This window comes from Macaca fascicularis, chromosome 6 (assembly GCF_037993035.2).
Source record: "Macaca fascicularis isolate 582-1 chromosome 6, T2T-MFA8v1.1".
NCBI lineage: Eukaryota > Metazoa > Chordata > Mammalia > Primates > Cercopithecidae > Macaca > Macaca fascicularis.
The window spans coordinates 186,886,043-186,908,694 of record NC_088380.1 but is presented as its reverse complement, the minus strand read 5'-3'; the positions used below and the strand labels follow the sequence as shown (position 1 = coordinate 186,908,694).

Below are 22,652 nucleotides of genomic sequence, written 5' to 3'. Positions count from 1 at the left end.
CTGGGGAGGTGAAATCTTGAAACATAGATAAGAGGAAGTATTCATTAAGTAAACCTGCACATGGGTTAAAACGAGTATAGCAAAGGTTTGTGGAGATGTGGCTTAAGTGACAGTTCAAGTGGAGAAGGAGAATGCTTGGGAACCTTCAGTCATGTGAACTCCGTGTATGCCGATGTATGCCGTGGCTTCAAAAAATTCTATTGAAATCTTACGCTGTATCCCTGTGGACACAATCAGATGTAGGGAGATGTTAGTGTCATGCTACTCTTGATACTGAAAGTATTGTATTTGTAGTTAACATTTACGTAAGTGAAGACACTGGAAAACCAGTGTCCAGAAAAGAATAGGATAGGAAATCTCTGTGCACAGGGTCTTATGAAGCATAATTTAGAATGTCAGCGTCATAATGAATAATGTTAGTAGCTGTTTTAACCGATTGAATGAAATAGGAACCATGAATCTATACTGATCTAAAAAGTAAAAGTAAACTGAAGGTTTCATGAGGATGGAATATTTACCTAGCCTCAAAGCACCTCCCCACAGAATACATACTAATTACAAAGGGAAAAAGAGGAACTTCACGGTGCAGATGCCTGGAGGAATCACCTTTACCGAATTATCAAACTGGACTTTATCAGTAATGGCAGATAAAAAAAGCTGTGGGCCGCCTGGCGGTGCACACTGCGAAGAGCACGGTGGGCCGCCCGGCGGTGTGCGCTGTGAAGAGCACTGCCTCACCTCTGTGTCGTTACTGCCAGCAGCACCTGGCCTGAATCTAGCACAGGGAAATACCTTCTACAGATCAACTGGGCCGTGGGTAGTCTTCAAAAGTGCTAAGGTCACAAACACCAAGAAAGACTGAGGGACAGTTGCAGACAGACAGACATGGCTGTGACGTGACGACTGAGTGCAGCGTATGACTCTGATCTGAGCTGCTGTGAAGGACCTTATTGGGAAAGTCGCAGAAGCTTGGATGGACTTTGGGATTAGATGGTAGTGACACATCTGTGTTAAGCTCCTTATTTGGGGGTTGTATTCTGTTTATAAATTTGTTTGTAGGAAAATGCCAAATATTCGGGAGTGATGAGGCGTCATGCTAGCAACTTACTCTTGAATGGTTCTGGGTTTTTTAGAAAGAGTTTTTATATGATATTTCCAATTTTTCTGTAAGTTGTAGATTATTTAAAAAAAGATTTTGTTTTTTTTTTTTAATGAATGATTTGGGACTCTAGAATTAGTATGGAAAAAAGACTGAAGTGGGGTCCCGGGGAGGCTGTCTTTGAACATTTTAAGAATTGTTATGTCAAAGAAGAATTCTCATTGATTCCAGGATGTGCAACTTAAAGTGGGAATGTTTCTTATATCCGATGACATCTTAGAATTTCTTGACAGATTTTTTTCTTCATGATACATAATGATGTACCTTGTGGTTGATGGTATTTTATACATCAATAAATGAAAAACAGGTTTTATTCAGTGGTGTTTTTCCAGAGGAGAGAACCAAGAGCCACAAACAGACATTTAGAAATTTAGATTTTGGCTGTGTGCGGCGGCTCACACCTGTAAGCCCCGCACTTTGGGAGGCTGAGGTGGGCGGATCACAAGGTCAGGTGATCAAGACCATCCTGTCAGGTGATCGAGACCATCCTGGCCAACGTGGTGAAACCCCGTCTCTACTAAAAATACAAAAAAATTAGCCGGGTGTGGTGGTGTGCACCTGTCATCCCAGCTACTTGGGAGGCTGAGGCAGGAGAATCGCTTGAACCTGGGAGGCAGAGATTGCAGTGAGTTGAGATTGCGCCACTGCACTCCAGCCTGGCCACAGACTGAGACTCCATCTCAAAAAAAGAAATTTAGATTTTAAGGAAAGAAGACTTGTCTAACACTTAAATCCAGGTGACCTGCGGATAGAACCGCTCAGCTGAGAGGGATCAGTAATTTATAGGAGTTCCTGTACTGTGTTGAAAGTTGGCAGCCCCTGGGAACTCTTAACTGAGAGTCTGTGGCTCTCCACCGATTGGTGGCTTGTCTTCAGTGCCCACCCGCATTCTGCCTCTGTGTGAAGGAAGAAAGCTTTCTGTTCTGGGCAGGGCCTTGCTCCTGCCCCCTTTTGTTTCTCTTGACATACAGTCAAGAGATAGCATAAGAAGAAAAGCTGACATCCGGGTGCTGTACAGTGGCCCCTTGGCCCTACTTGTATGTGATTGAAGAACTTCCTGCTCAAGGAAGAAAGAATAAAAGACCCTTGGCTTTTGGCAACAGACTGTAGCCCAGTGTCCTCAGGAATTATCAGTGAGTGACTACCACTCAGTAGCTTGCACATTCGGCTTCCCAACAGCTGCATGGCAGGAGGCTCAGGTTCAAGCATTAGCAAAATTACAAGTTGGTCATTGCTGTGCATCTGTGGGCGCTGAGGGGTACTGTGGTGGTGATGTACAGCACATCCAAACCGGTCACTTCCACATGGGGAGACTTCAGTTTCAGTTTTGTGCAGCAGACCGTGTTCCTCCTCTCCATAGTCATGTTCTTCCCCTCCTGTCACTGCTCCCTGTTCATCAGAGGTCCTGCCACCATCCTGGGCAGCTTCAGAATCCACCTGGAAAGTGAACACCTAACCAGAGATTCCTTCCACAGACCCTTCAGCCATTCTACTTCTCCAGGAGCCTGGTCCCATAGCTGCTCCCTGGGCCTCATCATCTCCCAGGATTGTTACAGCTCGAGTTGCAAACTTCTGTGTCCTGTACCCTGACCAGTGCCTCTTCCCTTTCTCCCCCTGTCTTCAGTAAAACTGTCATTCAGTTTTATTGAAGCTTCCAGTTCCCGGACCCTTTCTTAGTTTTCTCCCAGTTTCCCTCCTGGCTTCACCTCTCTGTCCTGCCTAGACTGCATGAACCCAACAGTTTCACTGGGTCAGAGAGGGTTCACTGTCCCGTGTCTCACTTACCCTCAGGGCTGTTTGGCTCCCCAATGCTTGAGTGTCCAGTGAAAGAGTTTGGACTTTATTTGTTTGACAGAAGGGATACATCAAAGGCTTTTCAAAGCAGAGTGACAGGGCAAATCTATATTTTAGGAAAACTGACAAGTCTAGCAGGAAATCTATAATTGATATAACCTCCATCTGTCAGAATTATTGCTATATTCATTTCATAAAAGAATGTAGAATGTGTCTGTTTTTCCCCCTTGAGTTCTTTAAGGGATCAGTGAAGAGAAAAATGAGGACTGGGTATGAAGCACTGAAGGTATTGTGGATAAATGTTTGAGAAGGACTTTCATTAAGTCAGTGGAGTGAGATGAGAACTCCTGGGAGTAGGAGCCAGCAGGACCCACGGAGACACAGGCAGCCAGGGCTCTGCCCCATGCCCAGCTTGACCCTGAGTACACCTAACTCTTCCCTCAGCAGCAGTCCTTCTGGACCGTCAAAGATTTTTTTTTTTTTTTTTAAACGGAGTCTCACTCTGTCGCCCAGGCTGGACTGCAGTGGCGTGATCTCGGCTCACTGCAAGCTCCGCCTCCCAGGTTCACACCATTCTCCTGCCTCAGCCTCCTGAGTAGCTGGGACCACAGGCACCACCACCACGCCCAGCTAATTTTTTTCTATTTTTAGTAGAGACGGGGTTTCACCGTGTTAGCCAGGATGGTCTTGATCTCCTGACCTTGTGATCCGCCTGCCTGGGCCTCCCAAAGTGCTGGGATTACAGGCATGAGCCACCGCGCTCAGCAGTGTTTGCCCAGGGCTTGGGACATGGGAGTGGTGGGGCATGTCCCAAATATGCTTTGATACTTACAGTGTTGCAGTCTAATTATTTTTATTATTTTTATTTATTTATTTTTTGAGACGGAATCTCGCTCTGTTGCCCAGGCTGGAGTGCAGTGGTGCGATCTCGGCTCACTGCAAGCTCTGCCTCCGGGGTTCATGCCATTCTTCTGCCTTATTCTCCCGAGTAGCTGGGACTACAGGCGCCCGCCACCACGCTGGGCTAATTTTTTTGTCTTTTTTAGTAGAGACGGGGTTTCACTGTGTTAGCCAGGATTGTCTCGATCTCCTGACCTCATGATCCGCCCGCCTCGGCCTCCCAAAGTGCTGGGATTATAGGCTTGAGCCACCGCGCCTGGCCTATTTTTATTTTTTATTTTTTTTAAGATGGAATCTCGCTCTGTCACCCAGGCTGGAGTGCAGTGGTGCGATCTCAGCTCACTGCAAGCTCCGCCTCCCGGGTTCACACCATTCTCCTGCCTCAGCCTCCAGAGTAGCTGGGACTACATGGCGCCCGGCTAATTTTTTGTGTTTTTAGTAGAGATGGGGTTTCACCGTGTTAGCCAGGATGGTCTCGATCTCCTGACCTCGTGATCCGCCCGCCTCAGCCTCCCAAGGTGCTGGGATTACAGGTGTGGGCCACAACACTACGGTCTAATTATTCTTAACTCTTATCAGTCACTGCCTGCTCTGACTGGGCCTTTATTCTGATGCCTACATATCCTTCGGCATGTGTATCCCTCCTGAAGCTGGGCCAGAGCTCTTCAGATCTTTAAAAGTCAAGTGTCTGAGGCAGCTTTAGGTCAGGGTCTTTGAACCCTATCAGGCTTTAGGGGTGGAATTTGGGGAGAAGGCCCTTTCTCCTAGGAGGGGACTCCTATATAACTTTCACCAGATTCTGTAAGAGATTTAAGACCTAAAATGGCTAACACTCCAGTCCTTTGCAAGTGTCGGTGGTGGACTTTCGTTCTGCTGGCCTCTCTGCTGTCCTCCTGCCTGGTCGGCAGGGTCGGGCTCCTCTGCCCGGCTCTTGTCTGTGCTGTTGTAAGGACGCCACTGCGAGCAGCTTCTCTCCCTAGTCCGAAAGGTTCCCCTTTGCTCCTGAAGGCACGTGGATTTTTGCATCAAGAGCAGGTAATTCTCTACTCTCTTTAAGAGGTGAAAGGAGCCTTATCATAGTATGTGTTCAATAAATATTGTTGAATGGATGGTTGAAATAATTACACACTTCTTTTCCCAAACAGCTTCCCTGTTGAAATTAGTTGGTGTTCTTATTTAGTGTTCTTTGAATAGAATTACATGGATTGGTTTCCTTGGCTACCTGTTCAGCTTTCCCTACTCCTTTTCCAGCTTGAGTCTTCAAGAGGGAGCCTCAACTGATTTCTAAAACCATTTGTACCTGGTGTGATTATAAAGCAATGAGACTGATTGTCATATGTTGTTTGTGGGATCCGTCTCAGTTACTTTATAGCCATACCTGGTATCTTATACCACAGATCATGGCCTGTTGAACAACATTTTAAAAGAGATTTCTAAAGGGAAATTTAAAGTGGCTTAGCATTATTTTATGACTGTCTCTAACTTACTGATGAAAACTCTTATTTCAGGAAGGTAATTAGATGTTAATTAGATGTTTATTGCTTGCTTTAATTTTATAGTTTTTTTGTGGATTTTTAATCAGTATTCTGATAAACTGCTCTTCTAATAAAGTGGCTGTAAGAATTTTGAGTAAGGTAGTAAAAAGGTGTATGTTCCATTGGGTTACATTTTCTGTAAAACTCCTTTTACTGTTACATTTCTCTTCTTTTTTTTTTGAGGGTCTCACTCTGTCACCCAGGTTGGCATGCAGTGATGTGATCTCAGCTCACTGCAGCCTCAACTTCCTGGACTCCAGTGATCCTCCCACCTCAGGCTTTAGGGGTGGAGTATGAGTACTCCTGAGTATCTGGGAACACAGACACGTGCCACCATGCCTGGCTAATTTTCCTGTTTTTGTGAGAGACGGGGTTTCGCCATGTTGCCCAGGCTGGTCTTGGACTCCTGAGCTCAAGGAATCCACCTGCCCCAGCCTCCCAAAGTGCTGGGATTACAGGCATGAGCCACTGTACCCAGCCTTGTTGAATTTCTTTTTCAGTTGCATATGTAGTCTTCTGTGACTGCATGTAACACAGTGGTTCTTTTAGCTAAATATGGTAAATGAAACATGTAAAACCAAAATATTTCAATGTGTTATTCATTGAAGAAGCATTGAAAAGGACAAGTTTTGGGGACTTTTGCTTGTTTGTTTTGTTGGTTTACATTTGTATGTACAAACCTTATTCAGATTCAAGTAAGTGGTTATAATTTTATCTTTCCCAAAATAAAATATTTATTTCCCTTCTGCTGACCCCTAGTCCCTCTTAGAGTCTCTCTGGAGAAGGCAAATGTAGAAGTTATATGTTGCCACCAGCAGCTTCAGCTTGTGAAAGGACAATTGCTGATAGATTGATAGAAGTTTCTCTGTTTTCTTAAAAGACACTGGAAAGTTATTTCCCTTGTGGAGGAGGAAAGGGATAGCAGTTTCCTGCTGTCCATAGGAATAGATGTTCAATTCCTCTAATGTTACTACTTCTGGAAATTATATAGGGGAAAGCAACTTAAGACCATCGTCGTAATTAACTTACATAGCCTGTGACTGTGGGCAGACTTCTGGACAACTGTTAGAGGCTGGAGGTATTTTGATGCCAAACTAGTCCAGAATGTTGAAGCCTGGACCTGTCTCTGGAACATTTGATTTCCAGAAGAGTTCTGGGGTAAACTAGCAAGGAGCCTCGCTCCACTCAAGTCCGGACATAAGACCCAAGTTAGTTTCAGATGTCACTAATAAAAGGTACCACCATTTGGCACTTTGTAGCTCTGTTACCAGCTGTGTGTCCTGTGTCTCGGTGAGATTAGAAAGCGTGGTATCCTGTACTTGTTTTTGTTCCTTGCGCTAGTTCTACAGACAGTGGGTGCTCCATGAATGTTCCTAGATTAGTGCAAGAAGTACCAATTTATGCTATAAAAACAGCACTTTACTCCATTTCTTAAGGAATTAAGACTTTCTGAAGATCATTTTAAAATAGAAAAGATTTTACAGTGTAAATCTACCATGATGTTGATACACTTCTGTTGCTGTATAATGTTATATTGCTGTCTGTTGTCACATTTGGTTGGTTTAATACTCTTTTTTAAATGTAGTTGTCAGACAAGTTAATATGGTTCTTAACACTGCAATCGTTCTATGCCTTATGTCTGTTTAAGTCTTAAGTACCACACAACAAATTACATGTTCCCACTTGGTGCCAGCATACCCAGCTGCAGCTTCATTTCAGTTGAGAAGTGGAGTTCCCATGCCCTTTCCATTACCAGATATTACGGTAGTTACCTAAGTAGTGTGTTTATATATTTGATGTTTCTATAAATTTTAACTGTCACTTGAGTTATATATTTATTTTATATTACAGGCACTGGAGATATTATTGCTGTCATGATAACAGAATTGAGGGGTAAGGATATTTTGAGTTATCTGGAGAAAAACATCTCTGTACAAATGACAATAGCTGTTGGAACTCGAATGCCACCGAAGAACTTCAGCCGTGGCTCTCTAGTCTTCGTGTCAATATCCTTTATTGTTTTGATGATTATTTCTTCAGCATGGCTCATATTCTACTTCATTCAGAAGATCAGGTACACAAATGCACGCGACAGGAACCAGGTGAGCTCAGTACTCAACAGTGATTGGTTCTTACCAGCCAGAGTTCACAGACATCTGTCGTGTCCATGCATCTTACTAACATGTTTTTTCTTTTAAAAAATGTTGTTACCTTACTCAGTCATTTTAATATGTTGAAAATGTCTACACAAGTATTTAAGGGATATTTAAAATAACCTAAAGGATACTACATTTGTTGTGATCACCTAGAATAGTCTGTTCAGGTAGATAGCTTGATATCATAGTATTATCTAGATAATTCTATTAATTTGGAGAAATATCACATAGTTGCATTTTTAAACTAGTAACTTTGGATGTTTCTGGAAATGGGAACTAGGAGGGGGGTTAGGGAGACTTCACACTACCCCTTCCTGTGTGAAATTCTTTCCCATGTGAATTTTGACCTGGGAAAGTATTATCTATTTAGAAAACGAAATCAGTGAAAAACCTCTGTCATCTAAGCTCAGACATGGTTGGTACGGGTGAGGTGGGGAGGACCAACAGAACACATTTCTCTGGATAGTCATCCTAGAAGTTCCGTTGACAGCACATCTGAGGTGCTCAGGGAATTTGGGTTGAGTGAATAAACCTAGGAAAAGCAGTGTGCTTCCCTGGTATGAGGGCCTGGAGACGGTGGCTCTCAGTTGGTAACTTAAGTTTGTTTGATGTGCTGTGGACAGAATACCCACCCTAGGAGCCAGGTTCGGGCTGTTAGGTCCCTAGCCTAGACTTTGCATGTGGAAAACTAAGAAGTGACTTGCTTGGAGAGTGGTTTGAAGCCAATTTTTGTATAACGCTATCTTCTCCTAACACAGTACATTCAAATCCCTGTGGGGACAGGGACATTGGGATTTTTATCCTTCCTCTTTCTAGTGGAAGCAGCACAGACTTTGGCACAGAACCAGTCTCAGCTCACTTCCCTTCTGTACCGCCGGTTTCCCATGATCCCTCATCCCTGATGGACAGTTTATTTAGCATCTCAACTTCTTTCTTCATCTGAAAGTAGATATAAAATACCCAAACACTGTAGTTTATTGAAGCTTTATGTGCCAGGCTCTGCCTGTGCACTTTTAATTTTTTTTATTTTGATAATTTTTATATTTGTAATTTTAGACTTAACAAAAATGTGCAAGATAAGTGTTAGGTATTCCCCTCACTCAGATTCTACAGCTGTTAATGTTTTACTATATCTCCTTTTCTAGGTATCTATACTTTTTTTTTTTTTTTTTTTTTTTTTTGAGACGGAGTCTCGCTCTGTCGCCCAGGCTGGAGTGCAGTGGCGCGATCTCGGCTCACTGCAAGCTCCGCCTCCTGGGTTTACGCCATTCTCCTGCCTCAGCCTCCTGAGTAGCTGGGACTACAGGCGCCCGCCACCGCGCCCGGCTAATTTTTTGTATTTTTAGTAGAGACGGGGTTTCACCGTGGTCTCGATCTCCTGACTTTGTGATCCGCCCGCCTCGGCCTCCCAAAGTGCTGGGATTACAGGCGTGAGCCACCGCGCCCGGCGGTATCTATACTTTTTTAATTAAAAAAAATTTTTTTTAAGAGACAGGGCCTTGCCCTGTCGCTCAGGCTGGAGTGTGGTGGCAGTCATGGCTCACTGCAGCCCCAACTCCTGGGCTCAAGCGATCCTCCAGCCTCAACCTTCTGAGTAGCTAGGACTGAAGGTATGCATCACCATGCCTGGCTAACTTTTTAATTTTTTGCACAGACCAGGTCTTGCAGTGTTGCCCAGGCTGGTCTCAAACTCGGGCTCAAACGATCCTCCCACCTTGGCCTCCCTAAGTGTTGGGATTATGGGTGTAAACACCATCCTCAGCCTTTGTATATATACCTTAACAAAACTATTTGAGAGTAAGTTTGAGATATGATGCCATGTTACCCTTAAATACTTTGTTGTATATTTTTAAAAACAACATTCTCTTACATAACCATAGTGTGGTTGTCAAAATCAGTAAATTAGCATTGATATAATACATTATCTGATTGATAGACCTTTCTTGGGTTTTGTAAAACTGGCTCAATAATGACCTTTATAGCAGAGAAAATCCTGGATTGATTGGAGCTCATTGGATTTTGCATTCAGTTGTCTCTTCTTACTTGGTTTTATGACATTGACGTTTCTGAAAAGTACAGATCAATTATTTTCTATTTGAGTTTATGCGATGTCTTATGTTCCTTCATGATTAGTTTCGGGTTATATGCATTTCAGGAAAAGGTAGATTTGCTTGCATTTGTAAGAGAGAATACAAATACAAAGAGGTCTCTTATCCCTTCACTCATTTTCTCCCTGAGTAAAAACGTCTTGTGTAACTGTGGTCAGTGTCATAACCTGGAGATTGGCGTGGATGAAATCCACTGATCTTCCTGAATACACTGAAATCTCCCCATCTCTCCAGTTTAATTTGTACTTATTTGTGTGTGTGTATGTGTGTCTGTCTTTAGTCTGTGCAGTTTTGTCGCATGTGTAGATTCACGTGACCAACATCACGGTCAGGATACAGACCAGTTCCGTCACAAGGGTCCCTTGTGCTGCTCTTTTATAACCAAACCCCTTCCCTAATGTACCGCTCATCGGTTTCTCATCTCTATAGTTTTGTCATTTCAAGAATGTTAAATAGGTGGAATCACGGGCCGGCCGCAGTGGCTCACACCTGTAATACCGGCACTTTGGGAAGCCAAGGTGGATGGATCACTTGAGGTCAGGAGTTCAAGACCAGCCTGGCCAACATGGCAAACCCCATCTCTACTAAAAACACAAAAACTTAGCTGGGCAAGGTTCCGTGTGCCTGTAGCCCCATCCATTCAGGAGGCTGAAGCACGAGAATTGCTTGACCCTGGGAAGCAGAGGCTGCAGTGAGCCGTGATCGTGGCACTGCACTCCAGCCTGGGTAACAGAGTAACACCCTCTCTCAAAAGGAGAAAAAAAAGTAAAATCTCTAAACTACTGGAAATTCAGCAATATGCTTCTCAATGATGTGTAGATGAAAGAAATCTGAAAAGAAAAAATACATAGGACTGAATGAAAATGAAAATATAGCATATCAAAATATGTGAGGCACAGCCTTAAAGAAGTGTTGAGAGAGAAATTTATAGCCCTTAATTCTTACTGTAGAAAACAGCAAAGGCTTCAAATGAACGAATCACAGACTTAAATGTAAAACATAATATAAAACTTTCAGGAAAAATAGTAGAAAATCTTTGGGATATCTAGGGATAAGTAAAGAGTTTTTAGACTTGACACCAAAAGCACAATTCATAAAAGAAAAAATTAATAAACTTCATAAAAAGTAGAAATTTTTGCTTTTTGAAAACCTTGTTAAGAGGTTGAACAAAACAAAATACAGACTGCAAGCCACGAGGTCAGGAGATCGAGACCATCCTGGCTAACACGGTGAAACCCCGTCTCTACTAAAAATAAATGCTAAGAAACAAGCTTGCTGTTTGTGGCCTGCACCCGATGGTGATTACATTTACTCCTTCATTATGTTTACTCCTTTCCTGAGTGCAGCGGTAGGATCTCAGCTCCGTGCAACCTCCACCTCCTGGGTTCAAGTGATTCTCTTACCTCTGCCTCCCGAGTAGCTGGGATTATGGGCATATGCCACCATGTCTGGCTAACTTGTGTTTTTTGGTAGAGATGAGGTTTCACTGTGTTGCCCAGGCTGGTCTTGAACTCCTGACCTCAAACGATTCTCCCACCTCGGCCTTCCAGAGGGCTGGGATTACAGGTGTGAGCCACCGTGCCCTGCCAAGATTTTACTATTATCTTTGTGTTACTGATTTCTAGTGTGATTCCATTATGCTCAGAGAAATACTATATGATTTCAGTCCGCTTTTGTTTCTTGAGGTTTTATGATCTAGGATGTGGTTTGTCTTAGTCAGTGTTTCTTTGGTGCTTGGAAAAAATATTCTGCTGTTGGGTGGCGTGTTCTCTGGATGTTAATTAGACCAGTGTGCACAGTTTCCTTCCTGAGGAGCGGGCTGGGAGAGCCTGTTCCCACTGGGCTCTGTGAGACCAGGGCGGGAGGGGGATGGTGATTTTTCCTTTGGCGCCTGGCTGGAGTAGAATGAGCATTACCCAGGTGTTTTCTGATGTTAGGCCGTTCTTCTCCTGGTACTTTGGCTAGAGGAGTTGGGCTTTTCTTGGCTTTTTCTGGGGCGGGGTGGTGGGGTGCTCTGGCGGTGGGGTGCTCTGGCGGTGGGGCTGCTCTGGCGGTGGGGTGCTCTGGCGGTGGGGCTGCTCTGGTCCTGTTGGCAGTTCCGGGTTGGAGGCTTCTGCAGCACATTGTCAGAGATCTGTGGGGGAAGGAAGGACGCTTGGAACCCACCACCGGTTTCTCATGTCTTGAGGACCCCAGACAGCCCACCTCCTTTTCCCTCCTATAACATGTAATAGTTTGGGAAAAAAAACAAAACTAAAGATCTGTTTTTAAAATATGTTGACATATGAAACACTGAAAGTAAAATGATAAGGAGCTGCTCTGAAGCGGTGTTCTTGACAAGCAAGCCTGTAGCAGTGGACTGCGTGCAGCACACCCCGAGGACGTTGGAACAAAGGCTCACAGTTGTCCCAGGAGCCTGCTATTGGAAGATAGTGCTTTAATTAGCACCCAGTGTGGGGCCTGCGGGTGATGAAGGAGTAAACGTAATCGCCATCTGGTGCAGGCCACAAACAGCGAGCTTGTTTCCTAGCATTTATTTTGCGGCTGACTGCATGCAGGATCCTTCCAAAGCATCTCTCTCCAGATGCTACTGTGGTGGAAAGTGATGTTCTGACCTTTTTTCCTCCTTCCGTTTTCCCTAAGGTTGACAAATGCTTGATGAAATTTTTATGTGGCTTAAAAAGCTTAGCTTATTAAAGTTTAATAAGAAGGTGGCAACAGCTAGACTGGTTGAAACCTTTGGCTATTTTAAAAGAGAAGCCAGAATATTAGCAAAGGAAAACCAGTGAGTTTAAGGACAGACTCTGATTTTCTCCCACGAACTGTTTTTGTTTTTGTTTTTTGAGACTGGGTCTCGCTCTGTCGCCCAGGCTGGAGTGCAGGGGCGTGATCTTGGTTCACTGCAACCTCTGCTTCCTGGGCTCAAGCGATTCTCCTGCCTCAGCCTCCCGAGTAGCTGGAACTACAGGTGCCCGTCACCATGCCTGGCTAATTTTTGTGTTTTTGGGAGAGATGGTATTTTACCATGTTGGCCAGGCTGGTCTCAAACTCCCAACCTCATGTGATCCTCCTGCCTTAGCCTCCCAGAGTGCTGGAATTAAGGCATGAACCTCCACACCCGGCCCCCACAAACTGTTACCATGAAGCAGTTCTTCCTGTAGAACATGTTGCCAAAGAGGTCCATACGTTGTAAATAACTTTCTAAACATAGTAAAATGCTCACAATTGAGAACATTTTACGTGTGATATAAGAATCTAATGCTTTGGCTTTTCAGTTCATGGCTGAGTGTCTGTGGTTTGCTCTTCCTGGAAAACTGTCAGAATGCATCTAATTACTATCTATAGGTCTAGATAGTTCAGATTCCCACTGATGGTAAACTTAAATGTCACTGTTGAATTAAGTCAGTGATAGTTATTTTACACAAAAGGGTAGATGTTTGTTACCTTTATTTTGAATGAATGCTTAAGGATTTTCTGAAGCATGTAAAATGTTTAACAGTTACATGGTAATATTGCACCTTTAATTTCAAAGTGGTCAAATTTGGTTTCTAAAGCAGAACGATGAAGTTTTCATTTTACTGTTTAGGGATGGGGCAGATGTAAAACATTCTGCAGCTTAATGGACACCTGAATGTAGAATGTGTTTTTAAAACTTCCCAGTGAAAATGCTTATGCTTTTTAAGGTCTTTAAAATTTGTAAAAGCTTCTTGCCATAACATGTGTATATAATATCGTTTGACTTTATAAATATCTCAGGGTTGCTGAAATGAAGTACACTCTTATTGCCTATTTTCATCATGAAAGGTCATTGAGTAGCTAATTGGAGAATGCATTTGCCTGTCAGGGGAGTGTGGAAATACATGGAACATTCCTGTGTCAGAGAAAAGCTAAAACTTTGCATGAGTACAGTTAATCTTTGAAAAATGGTGGGTTCAAAAGGTTTTTTTTTTTGTTTTCTTCCAAATTGGGAGAGAAGAAGTATTGTATATACTGCCAAGATTTGTCCTACAGAAAAGGATTATATGACCCCAAAACAGACTTCTTTTGTCATTTTGGATAGCAGAGTGAATTTTGTTCATTATGTTTCTTAAGGATTAACAATTCCAAAAGAACTGGAAAGGGGAAATAGATGTTTGAGCTGAGAAGTTACTATCTTACCAGTTTTTAAAAGATACTGAAGATACTCTGGTACCTTCTTTTTAATGTCCTGCTATTTTGTAAATAAATAACACTTTTCATATACAGAGACTGTATTATATGCCTTCTAAATATTACATGTCAGAGGCTTAAGATCTGATTTTTTTTAAAGCACAAAATATGCTCTTAAGATCATGGTCTTTGGAAGATAATTCATTTCTATATCCTTTGGGGTTTAGCATGGGGCCTGGCACATCGCACTGCCTCAGTAAATATTTAAATGAATTCAAGAATGAGCTTACCTTCTGTTCGAATGACAGATGCAGTCAAAATACTGTGTGGTATAAGAGTTATTCTTTGGGGGCAGAATGATGTTACTCTCAGTGAGTCAAGGACACTTCACAGAGAAGGTAGGTAGTGACCTTGGAGCTGAATTTTAAAGGATGAATAAGACTTCATCAGATGGAGATGAAGGAGAGTCAGGCAAACGGATCATTTTCCACAGAGAGATGAAAGAGTTGAATGACTGGAACATCAGGAATAGTGGGCAGGAGCCTTGTGACTGTTGAACTGATATTAGATGAATAAATTGTCACTAGACTATGAAGGGCATGAATCACATAAGAAAGTTAGACTTTATTCTATAATCAGTACTGTTTTTTTTTGTTTTGTTTTGTTTTTTGGAGACAGAGTCTTGTTCTGTTGCCCAGGCTGGAGTACAATGGCTCGATAACAACTCACTGCAACCTCTGCCTCCCAGGTTCAGGCCATTCTCCTGCCTCAGCCTCCCGAGTAGCTGGAATTACAGGCACCCACCACCACACCCGACTAATTTTTGTATGTTTAGTAGAGACGGGGTTTTGCCATGTTGGCCAGGCTGGTTTCGAACTCCTGACCACAGGTGATCCGCCCGCCTTGGCCTCCCAAAGTGCTGGGATTACAGGCGTGAGCCACCATGCCAGGCCATCAGTACAGTTTTTTAGCAGTGGAGTGATATACGATTCTTTTCTGATGCAAGAGACTTAGGGAGAAGGAGCTATGAAAGGAGGAAATGTTGAAGAACAAAGGAAGATGATGTTAATAAATTAAGGTCATTTATGTAGAGAGGAGAGGAGTGATCCGGGCACAGGCAGATGGTTTCTTGGAAAAGAGTTAACAGATGCTTCTTTTGAGAAAAAAAAAGGAAAAAAGTGGTGGTGAATGAGTGAAGGAGGGTGAAGACTACAAGGCACTTTGCACTGGGGAAAGATTCTATACCTAGATTTCCCTAGTGTTTACCAGAAGAAAACCCTACTCTGCGCAGATCCAGACTTACTCTAATTCTATGGGAGAGTTCTGATTACTGAACGGTGAAACCTGAGATGGATTTCATCAAAGTGACCTATCCTTAATATACTCTGAACCATCTGGCTTTGAGCAAACTATTCCTGTTAGATTAAGCCGTATGAATTGTTTTAACTTGTTTTCTGCCCATTCAAACATTTTGCCACTTTGATTTCAAATATGGAATAGTGTTTACTGTTGCAGCTTTGACCAGATGAGATGAGATAATCTGGCCCCTAACAAACCCCTCAAGCTGTGTGCTATAGAAAGTCTTTCCAGCATTCTATAGTGGAGGAAGAACTGGAGCAGAAAGAGTATCTATGGTCCTAGTCTGAATACTTGTAGTAACTTCAGACAGGTCACCTCACCTCTTTCTGGGGCTTGGTTTTTCTCCTTTGTAAAATGATGCCTTTCTGTGGTTTTGTCATTTCTAACATTCTGTGTGTGATGAGGTGTAAATTTGAGGAGTTTTATTATTAAAGGATTAGGGCACAGTGTGAAGTACAGAGAATATCAGTAAGTGGGTAGCATGTTACGGGAAAATGCTTTGAAACTAGGGTTTGTGAGTCTCAAACTTTAGTATACAAAAGAATCATGTGAGAGCTCCTTTTGGGGGCGGGAGAACTTTTTAAAATTGCAAATTTCCAAGATCTTTCCTCCCCTTAGTTCAGCGAGTCTGGATAGGGCCTACTTACCAGCTTTTGGTGTGGGCAAATTATTTAATCTCTGCCTCAGTCTCCTCTTCTGTAAAATGGGATAATACAGTTCTTTTCCCATAAAATGATTGTGACAATAACATGAGTCAGTACTTGTGAAGGGCTTAGAACAGTACCTAGCACATGGTATGTACCGAATAAACCTTAGTTAGTATCAATTTTATTATTATACATTATTAAGCATTCAAGGTAGATTTAATGCATCTGTCCCATGGACCACACCTTGAAAAACAGTGGCTTAATGGCATGGAATTTAGGTGAAGGTAAGAGACCTTAATAAAAAGCGATCTTCATGAAAGAATTTTGCACCTCATCTTAGGTACTTGAGAGTTAGCAGGATGCAGATAGACTTAGAATGAAAAATTATTTTTAAAAAATAGTGGCTTTTAGACAGATTCCAGTAAGAGATCAGATTATACACACATACATAGACACTTACACCTGTCACAGGTTTACCTGTCACAAAGTGATGGGAAATGTTGAAGAGCTGATTAAAAACTCAAAGGATAATTCAGAAGAAGGTAGTAATACTGAAGCTAAGTCCAAAGAAAAATTACAGTGAAGGTATTGACATTAATACCTAACACAGAGAAGAGATATTTTGTCCTTTTGCTGTAAGAGGTGTTCAAAGTTCAGAGGTGGAAAATATGATATATCTAAATATTTGTAGGTCTCTCATTAGATACCCTACATGCATTCACATCAGCTTGCTGAAGACTGAACTGCCGCCACCAGCACCTGCTCTCTGCTTTTGGCTATTCCATAATGCAGTGTGAGGCAGGCACTCTCACACGGCTCGTCAGCGAGCCAGAAGTCTGGGGGCACCTCTCCTCAAACCCCCCTCTTCGTGCGTGCCTCCATGTCAGTCATGAGGTTCTGTTGGTTTTACCTGCTAAATTTTTCTTGACTTTGTGGTCTTCTTTCTTTCCCTACTGCTGCTTGCCTAGTTCAGGCTCTTCTTGTCTCTGAAATGTTAGAGACCCTACCTGGGCCTCCTGTGGAGGGAAGATTGTCGTTCTCCAAGCCTCAGACAGCATCAGGAGCTTTTCTGTTCAAAACTCTCTGGTAGCATTCTGATCTGAACAACATGGAAGCAGTGAGATTCTTGTAAAATCTCCTCAAATTCCTTAATAATAATAATAACCCAGATCTGAGTTACCTTAGGAAAATGACCCATTCGAAATCCTTAGAACTTGTCCTCCTCACAAAAAAAGCCTGAACAATAAATAAACAACTTAATGAAAATAACAGAGGGAGAGTACAGAAGTGCATCCGAGGAATGACAGAAGCTCTGAGAGCGCAGACATCTCAGATAGCCACAGAGATAGCCACATAGAGATGGGAAGGAAACGCTGGGCCTCTACTGTCCCATCCTCTAACCAGGATCAGCTGGGAACCAGGAAGAACTCACTGTGGTGAGGAGGTAAGTGAGAGGATCCCAGCAGCCCCTTCAACACTGTGGGTACCTGCAGACCTCACCACTGGGGTTCCCACCAGTCCTCACAGACACTAAACCCAGCTGAGTCCACCTGGCTGTGCACCCCACAGAGAAGGAGCTAGCACCGTGCCCCAACCCCGGCAGCCCACACAGCTGCTGTGCTATACCATCTTGGAATTGGAGCTGTGACTGAAGTGTGTCTCGCTCCAGGGGCGAGTAGTCATGGCTCCCCTTTGTCCCTGAGGCTAAGCTGCCACCAAACCACCCCAGCACAGTGGCCCTACGTCTCTAAGCTGAGCTGGGTGCAGCTGTTGGCTCTGTTCTTGAGGAGCCAAGCAGAGATGGAGCCACTCCACCTATCCTTTCCCGCACAGATTTGGACGGGAGCTGAAGCAGTATCCTGCGTTTTGGGAAAACAGTACCTTGAACACTCAGAGCAATCATGCCTCCCCAGTGCCTCAGTTGAAGCAGCGCCATGCATCCCAGGAAGTGGTGCATTGGCCCTCCAGAGTGATCACACATCCCAGTACCTAAGCTGAAGCAGCTCCCAGCATCCCAGGGAAGTGGTGCCTGGCCCAACCAAAAGAGTATGCCCCCTGGGCCTGAGCTTATCCTTTGGGGAATTGATGCCTTGGCCAAACTGAGCTGTTGTGCATGCCAGGAATGAGCTGATGCAGTACACCATGTCCCAAAGAAATAGAGCAGTGACTGAGCTGAGACACGTTGCCCTTACAGGCCACAGAACTTTAGTACCCTGCTTGCTTGAACCTGCGCTAGTCTTCAAGAAGCTCAGCTGCTTAGATAACCTTCCTCTTGGAGAGTGGAATTATCACTGTGCTATCCCCCCCTCCCATGCTGGGTCCACACAACAGCTCTGCTCCCCTAAGCTGGGATGCTTGCTGTCATTGCACTGGACTTCACAGATCTAAGATACTGCTGGGCCCTGCCATCCCAGGGTCTATAGTCAATAGTGTATGGTGCTTCATTCCGTGGGACCCTAGTTGCCACTGAGCCCTGCTGGCTCGTGTTCCTGAATTGCAGCCAGACCCTTGACGCAAACTTCCAGAATGCCCCTTCTACCTAGTCAGGCCAGTGTTACGCCCTAACTCCCAGGGATAGAGTCACAGCCACAATGTAGACCCTTAGGTCCAAGCTACTAGTGAGTACCTCACAGTCACAGATCCTGACCATGTGGGTAACATATATCCTACTTTGCCACAGGTGCCACAAATAGGTTTGTGAGACTGAGCCTAGGACATGGTCCCATAGTCATTCTGAGCACCTGCTCCTGGAATCCAGTGCTGCTGCAGCTGCTTATAGGTAACATCAGACTTCACACCAACAGGGATCACTTTGGCTAAGTCTCCTCATTGTGGGTAAAGCAAGAATAGTAGGTCCTCAAAGGCCTTTGAAAGGATAACAACTTACACCACTGCCACAAACATCCACAGCCTATACCACTGAGGCACCCATGGGTACTGCTGATGTTGAATTCAGCTGAAACTGCACAAACACTGTACCACTGCACCTATCCAGAAACATAGTCACCGCACCTTTCCCAACTGGCACACTAAGACTAAACTGTAGGTGAAAATCTTTCTTCAGGAGAACCACTCTAGAAAATTTGAAAGAAGTGATTGCTCCACCAGATACACAGACATCAACACAGGGACACAAGACACATGAAATAAGGAAATATGATGCCATCAAAGGAACCTAATTCCCTAGTAACACACTACAATGGGAAAAACCTCAATGAATTGCCAGAAAAGGAATTCAAAATTATGATCATATGGAAACTCAGAGAGATACAAGAAAACATGTATAGACATCAACAGAGTTGGGGAAACAGTTCACAATGTGAACAGGAAATCGAACAAAAGAGAAGAAAGAATCAAATCCTTCAGCTAAAGAATTCAGTGAATGAAAATAAACACACAATGAAGAATTTCAACAGCAAACTCGATCATATGTAAAAATCTCTCAACGTGAAGGTAGGTTATTTGAAATTAACAAGTCAGAGACAAAAAAAGAAATAAGAATGAAAAATAATGAAGCACGCCTACAAAACTTATGGAACATTAGGCAAGCAGATATTTGTATTATGGGTGTTCCAGAAGGAGAGAAGGGGAAAGGCTTTAAAAGTCTATTTGATAAAATCTGAAAACTTCCTAAGTCTATGGAGATATATGGACACCAGATCCAGGCAACCCAGTGGTTCCCAAAGAGTAAATCTGAAAACATCCTCCCTGTGTCACATTATAGTCAAATTGTCAAGAGTGAAAGAGTTCACAAAATAGCAAGAGAACAGCATTAAGTCACATAAGGGAATCCCTATTAGACTAAAAACAGATTTTTCTACAGAAATCTTACAGCCCAGGAGAGAATGGAATGATAGAATTAAAGTGCTTAAAGCAGAAAATTGCTAGCCAAGGAAGAATACTGTGTCCCTCAAAGCCATCCTTCAGAAATGGGGGTGAAATAGACAAAAATTGAGAAAGTTATACATCTTGAGAGAGTTTTATATCTGGAAAAGTTAGTATTCACTACCAGGAAGACATGCAAGAGGATGAAACTCACTGGTAGAGAGCAGATGCACAAAGGAGAAAGAGAAAGGAATCAAATCTTAGCACTACAGTAAACCACCAAACCTTAATGATAAACAATAGCAGAGAACAAAAGTAACAAAGGATGTATGAAACAACCAGAAGGCAATTAAAAATTGACAGGAATAAGTCCTCACCTATCAGTAATAACCTTGGATGTAAGCAAATTAAATTTCACCACTTAAAAGACATAAACTGGTGAAATGAAATCTTTAAAAACCGTAACACAATCATGTGCTACCTATAAGAAACTCACTTCACTTCTTTCTTCTTTTTTCTTTTTTTTTTTTTTGAGACAAAGTCTTGCTTTGTCTCCCTGGCTGGAGTGCAGTGGTGCGGTCTCAGCTCACTGCAACCTCTGCCTCCTGGTTTCAAACAATTCTCCTGCCTCAGCCTCCTGAATAAATTACAGGTGCCCACCACGATCCCTGGTTAATTTTTGTATTTTTAGAGAGATGAGGTTTCACCGTGTTGGCCAGGCTGGTCTCGAACTCCTGACCTCAGGTGATCCGCCCACCTCAGTTTCCCAAAGTGCTGGGGATCCACCATGCCCGGCCAACTCACTTCACTTCTAAAGGCACATATAAGCTAAAAATGAAAGGGTGCAAAAAAGATATTCCATGCAAAGGGACATAAAAACTCAGCAGGAGTGGCTATACTTGTATCAGATAAAAACAGGCAGGGCACTGTGGCTCACACTTGTAATCTCAGCACTTTTGGAGACCAAGGCAGGCGGATCACTTGAGGCCAGGAGTTTGAGACCAGCCTGGCCAACACGGCAAAACCGTCTCTACTAAAAATACAAAAGTCAGCCAGACATGGTGATGCACACCTGTCATCCCAGCTACTCGGGAGGCTGAGGCAGAGAATCACTTGAACCTGGGAGGCAGAGGCTGCAGTGAGCTGAAATCACACCACTGCACTCTAACCTGGGCAACAAAGCGATACTCCATCTCAAAAAAATAAAGAAACATTGGATTTAAACTGCACTTTAGACCAAATGGAAGTAACACATTTACAATATATTTCATACAACAGCTGCAAAATACACATTGTTTTCATCACCAGTATTCTGCAAGATTGGCCACATGTTAAGCCACAAAACAAGTCTCAACAAAATTAAAAGATTTGAGATCAGCTGGACTCAGTTTTGCTTGCATGTAGTCCCAGCTACTAGGGCAGGTAAGGCAGAAAGGATCTCATGAGTCCATGAGTTCGAGACCAGCCTGGGCAATATAGTCAGATGGTGTTTCTTAATTTTAAAAACCTTTTAAAAATTAAAATCATACGAAGGATCTTTTCTGACCACAAACGGAATAAAGGTAGAAATCAGTAACAATAGAAACTTTTGGAATTGTACAAATACATGGAAATTTACAAACATGCTCCTAAACAACCAATGGATCAATGAGTAAATTAGGAAGGAAACTTTAAAATTTCTTCAATAAAATGAAAAGAACATACCAAAACCTATGGGATATAGCAAAAGCAGTTTAAAGAGGGAAGTTCATAGCAATTGACACCTACATCAAAACAACAGAAAGTTTTGCAATAAGCAATCTAATGATGCATCTCAAGAATTACAGAAGCAAAAACAGGCCGAGCAGAGTGGCTCATGCCTGTAATCCCAGCACTTTGGGAGGCCAAGGTAGGCGGATCATGAGGTCGAGATCGAGACCATCTTGGCCAACATGGTGAAACCCCGTCTCTACTAAAAATACAAAAAGTAGCTGGGCATGGTGGCGCACACCTGTAGTCTCAGCTACTCGGGAGGCTGAGGCAGGAGAATTGCTTGAACCCAGGAGGCAGAGGTTGCAGAGAGCCGAGATCATGCCACTGCACTCCATCCTGGTGACAGAGCGAGACTCTGTCTCAAAGAAAAAAGTGAAAACAAAGCAAACCCAAAATCAGAAGAAGAAAAAAAAAAAAAATAATAATAATAGTAATGAAATTCAAATCAGGAATAAGCAAAATCAAGACTAAAGGGTCAGGCATGGTGGCTCATGCCTGTAATCTCAGCACTTTGGGAGGCCAAGGCGGTCTGATTGCTGAGTCCAGGAGTTCAAGACCAACCTGGGCAACATGGCAAAACCCCATCTCTAGAAATAAAAATACAAACATAAGCCAGGCATGTTGGTGTGCACCTGTAATCCCAGCTACTCAGGAGGCTGGATGGAAGAATCACTTGAGCCCAGGAGGCAGAGGTTGCAGTGAGCCAATCTGCACTCCAGCCTGGGCAACAGAGCAAGACCCTGTCTCCAAAAGAAATAAAATTTTAAAAAAGACTAAAACAATACAGATGATCAGTGAAATAAAAATATTTGAAAAAAGGCCGGGCGCGGTGGCTCACGCCTGTAATCCCAGCACTTTGGGAGGCCGAGGCGGGCGGATCACAAGGTCAGGAGATCAAGACCACGGTGAAACCCCATCTCTACTAAAAATACAAAAAATTAGCCGGGCGCGGTGGCGGGCGCCTGTAGTCCCAGCTACTCAGGAGGCTGAGGCAGGAGAATGGCGTAAACCCAGGAGGCGGAGCTTGCAGTGAGCCGAGATCGCGCCACTGCACTCCAGCCTGGGCGACAGAGCGAGACTCCGTCTCAAAAAAAAAAAAAAAAAAAAAATTTTTTTTTGAAAAAATAAGACTGACAAACCACTAGTAAATTTTCCCACACGCTTATACCGACATAAAATCAAAAGGAAATAGAAAACCTGATCAAACAGAGCGGTTAAGAGTAATGAGAGTGAATCTGTAATTAAAAGTCTCCCATTAAAGTCCAGCA

At 43.3% G+C, this 22,652-nt stretch overlaps 1 protein-coding gene across 19 annotated transcripts in view; it reads left to right on the top strand.

The window, feature by feature from the left end:
• Positions 1 to 22,652, top strand: part of RNF130 (ring finger protein 130) — a 187,501-nt gene that overhangs the window by 86,523 nt on the left and 78,326 nt on the right. For all 19 annotated transcript variants that reach the window (XM_073995023.1, XM_073995022.1, XM_045394649.3 and 16 more), the window contains one exon: positions 7,240 to 7,490. In XM_073995023.1, the coding sequence (XP_073851124.1) occupies positions 7,240 to 7,490 (251 nt within the window). The remainder of the gene's footprint in view (positions 1 to 7,239; positions 7,491 to 22,652) is intronic.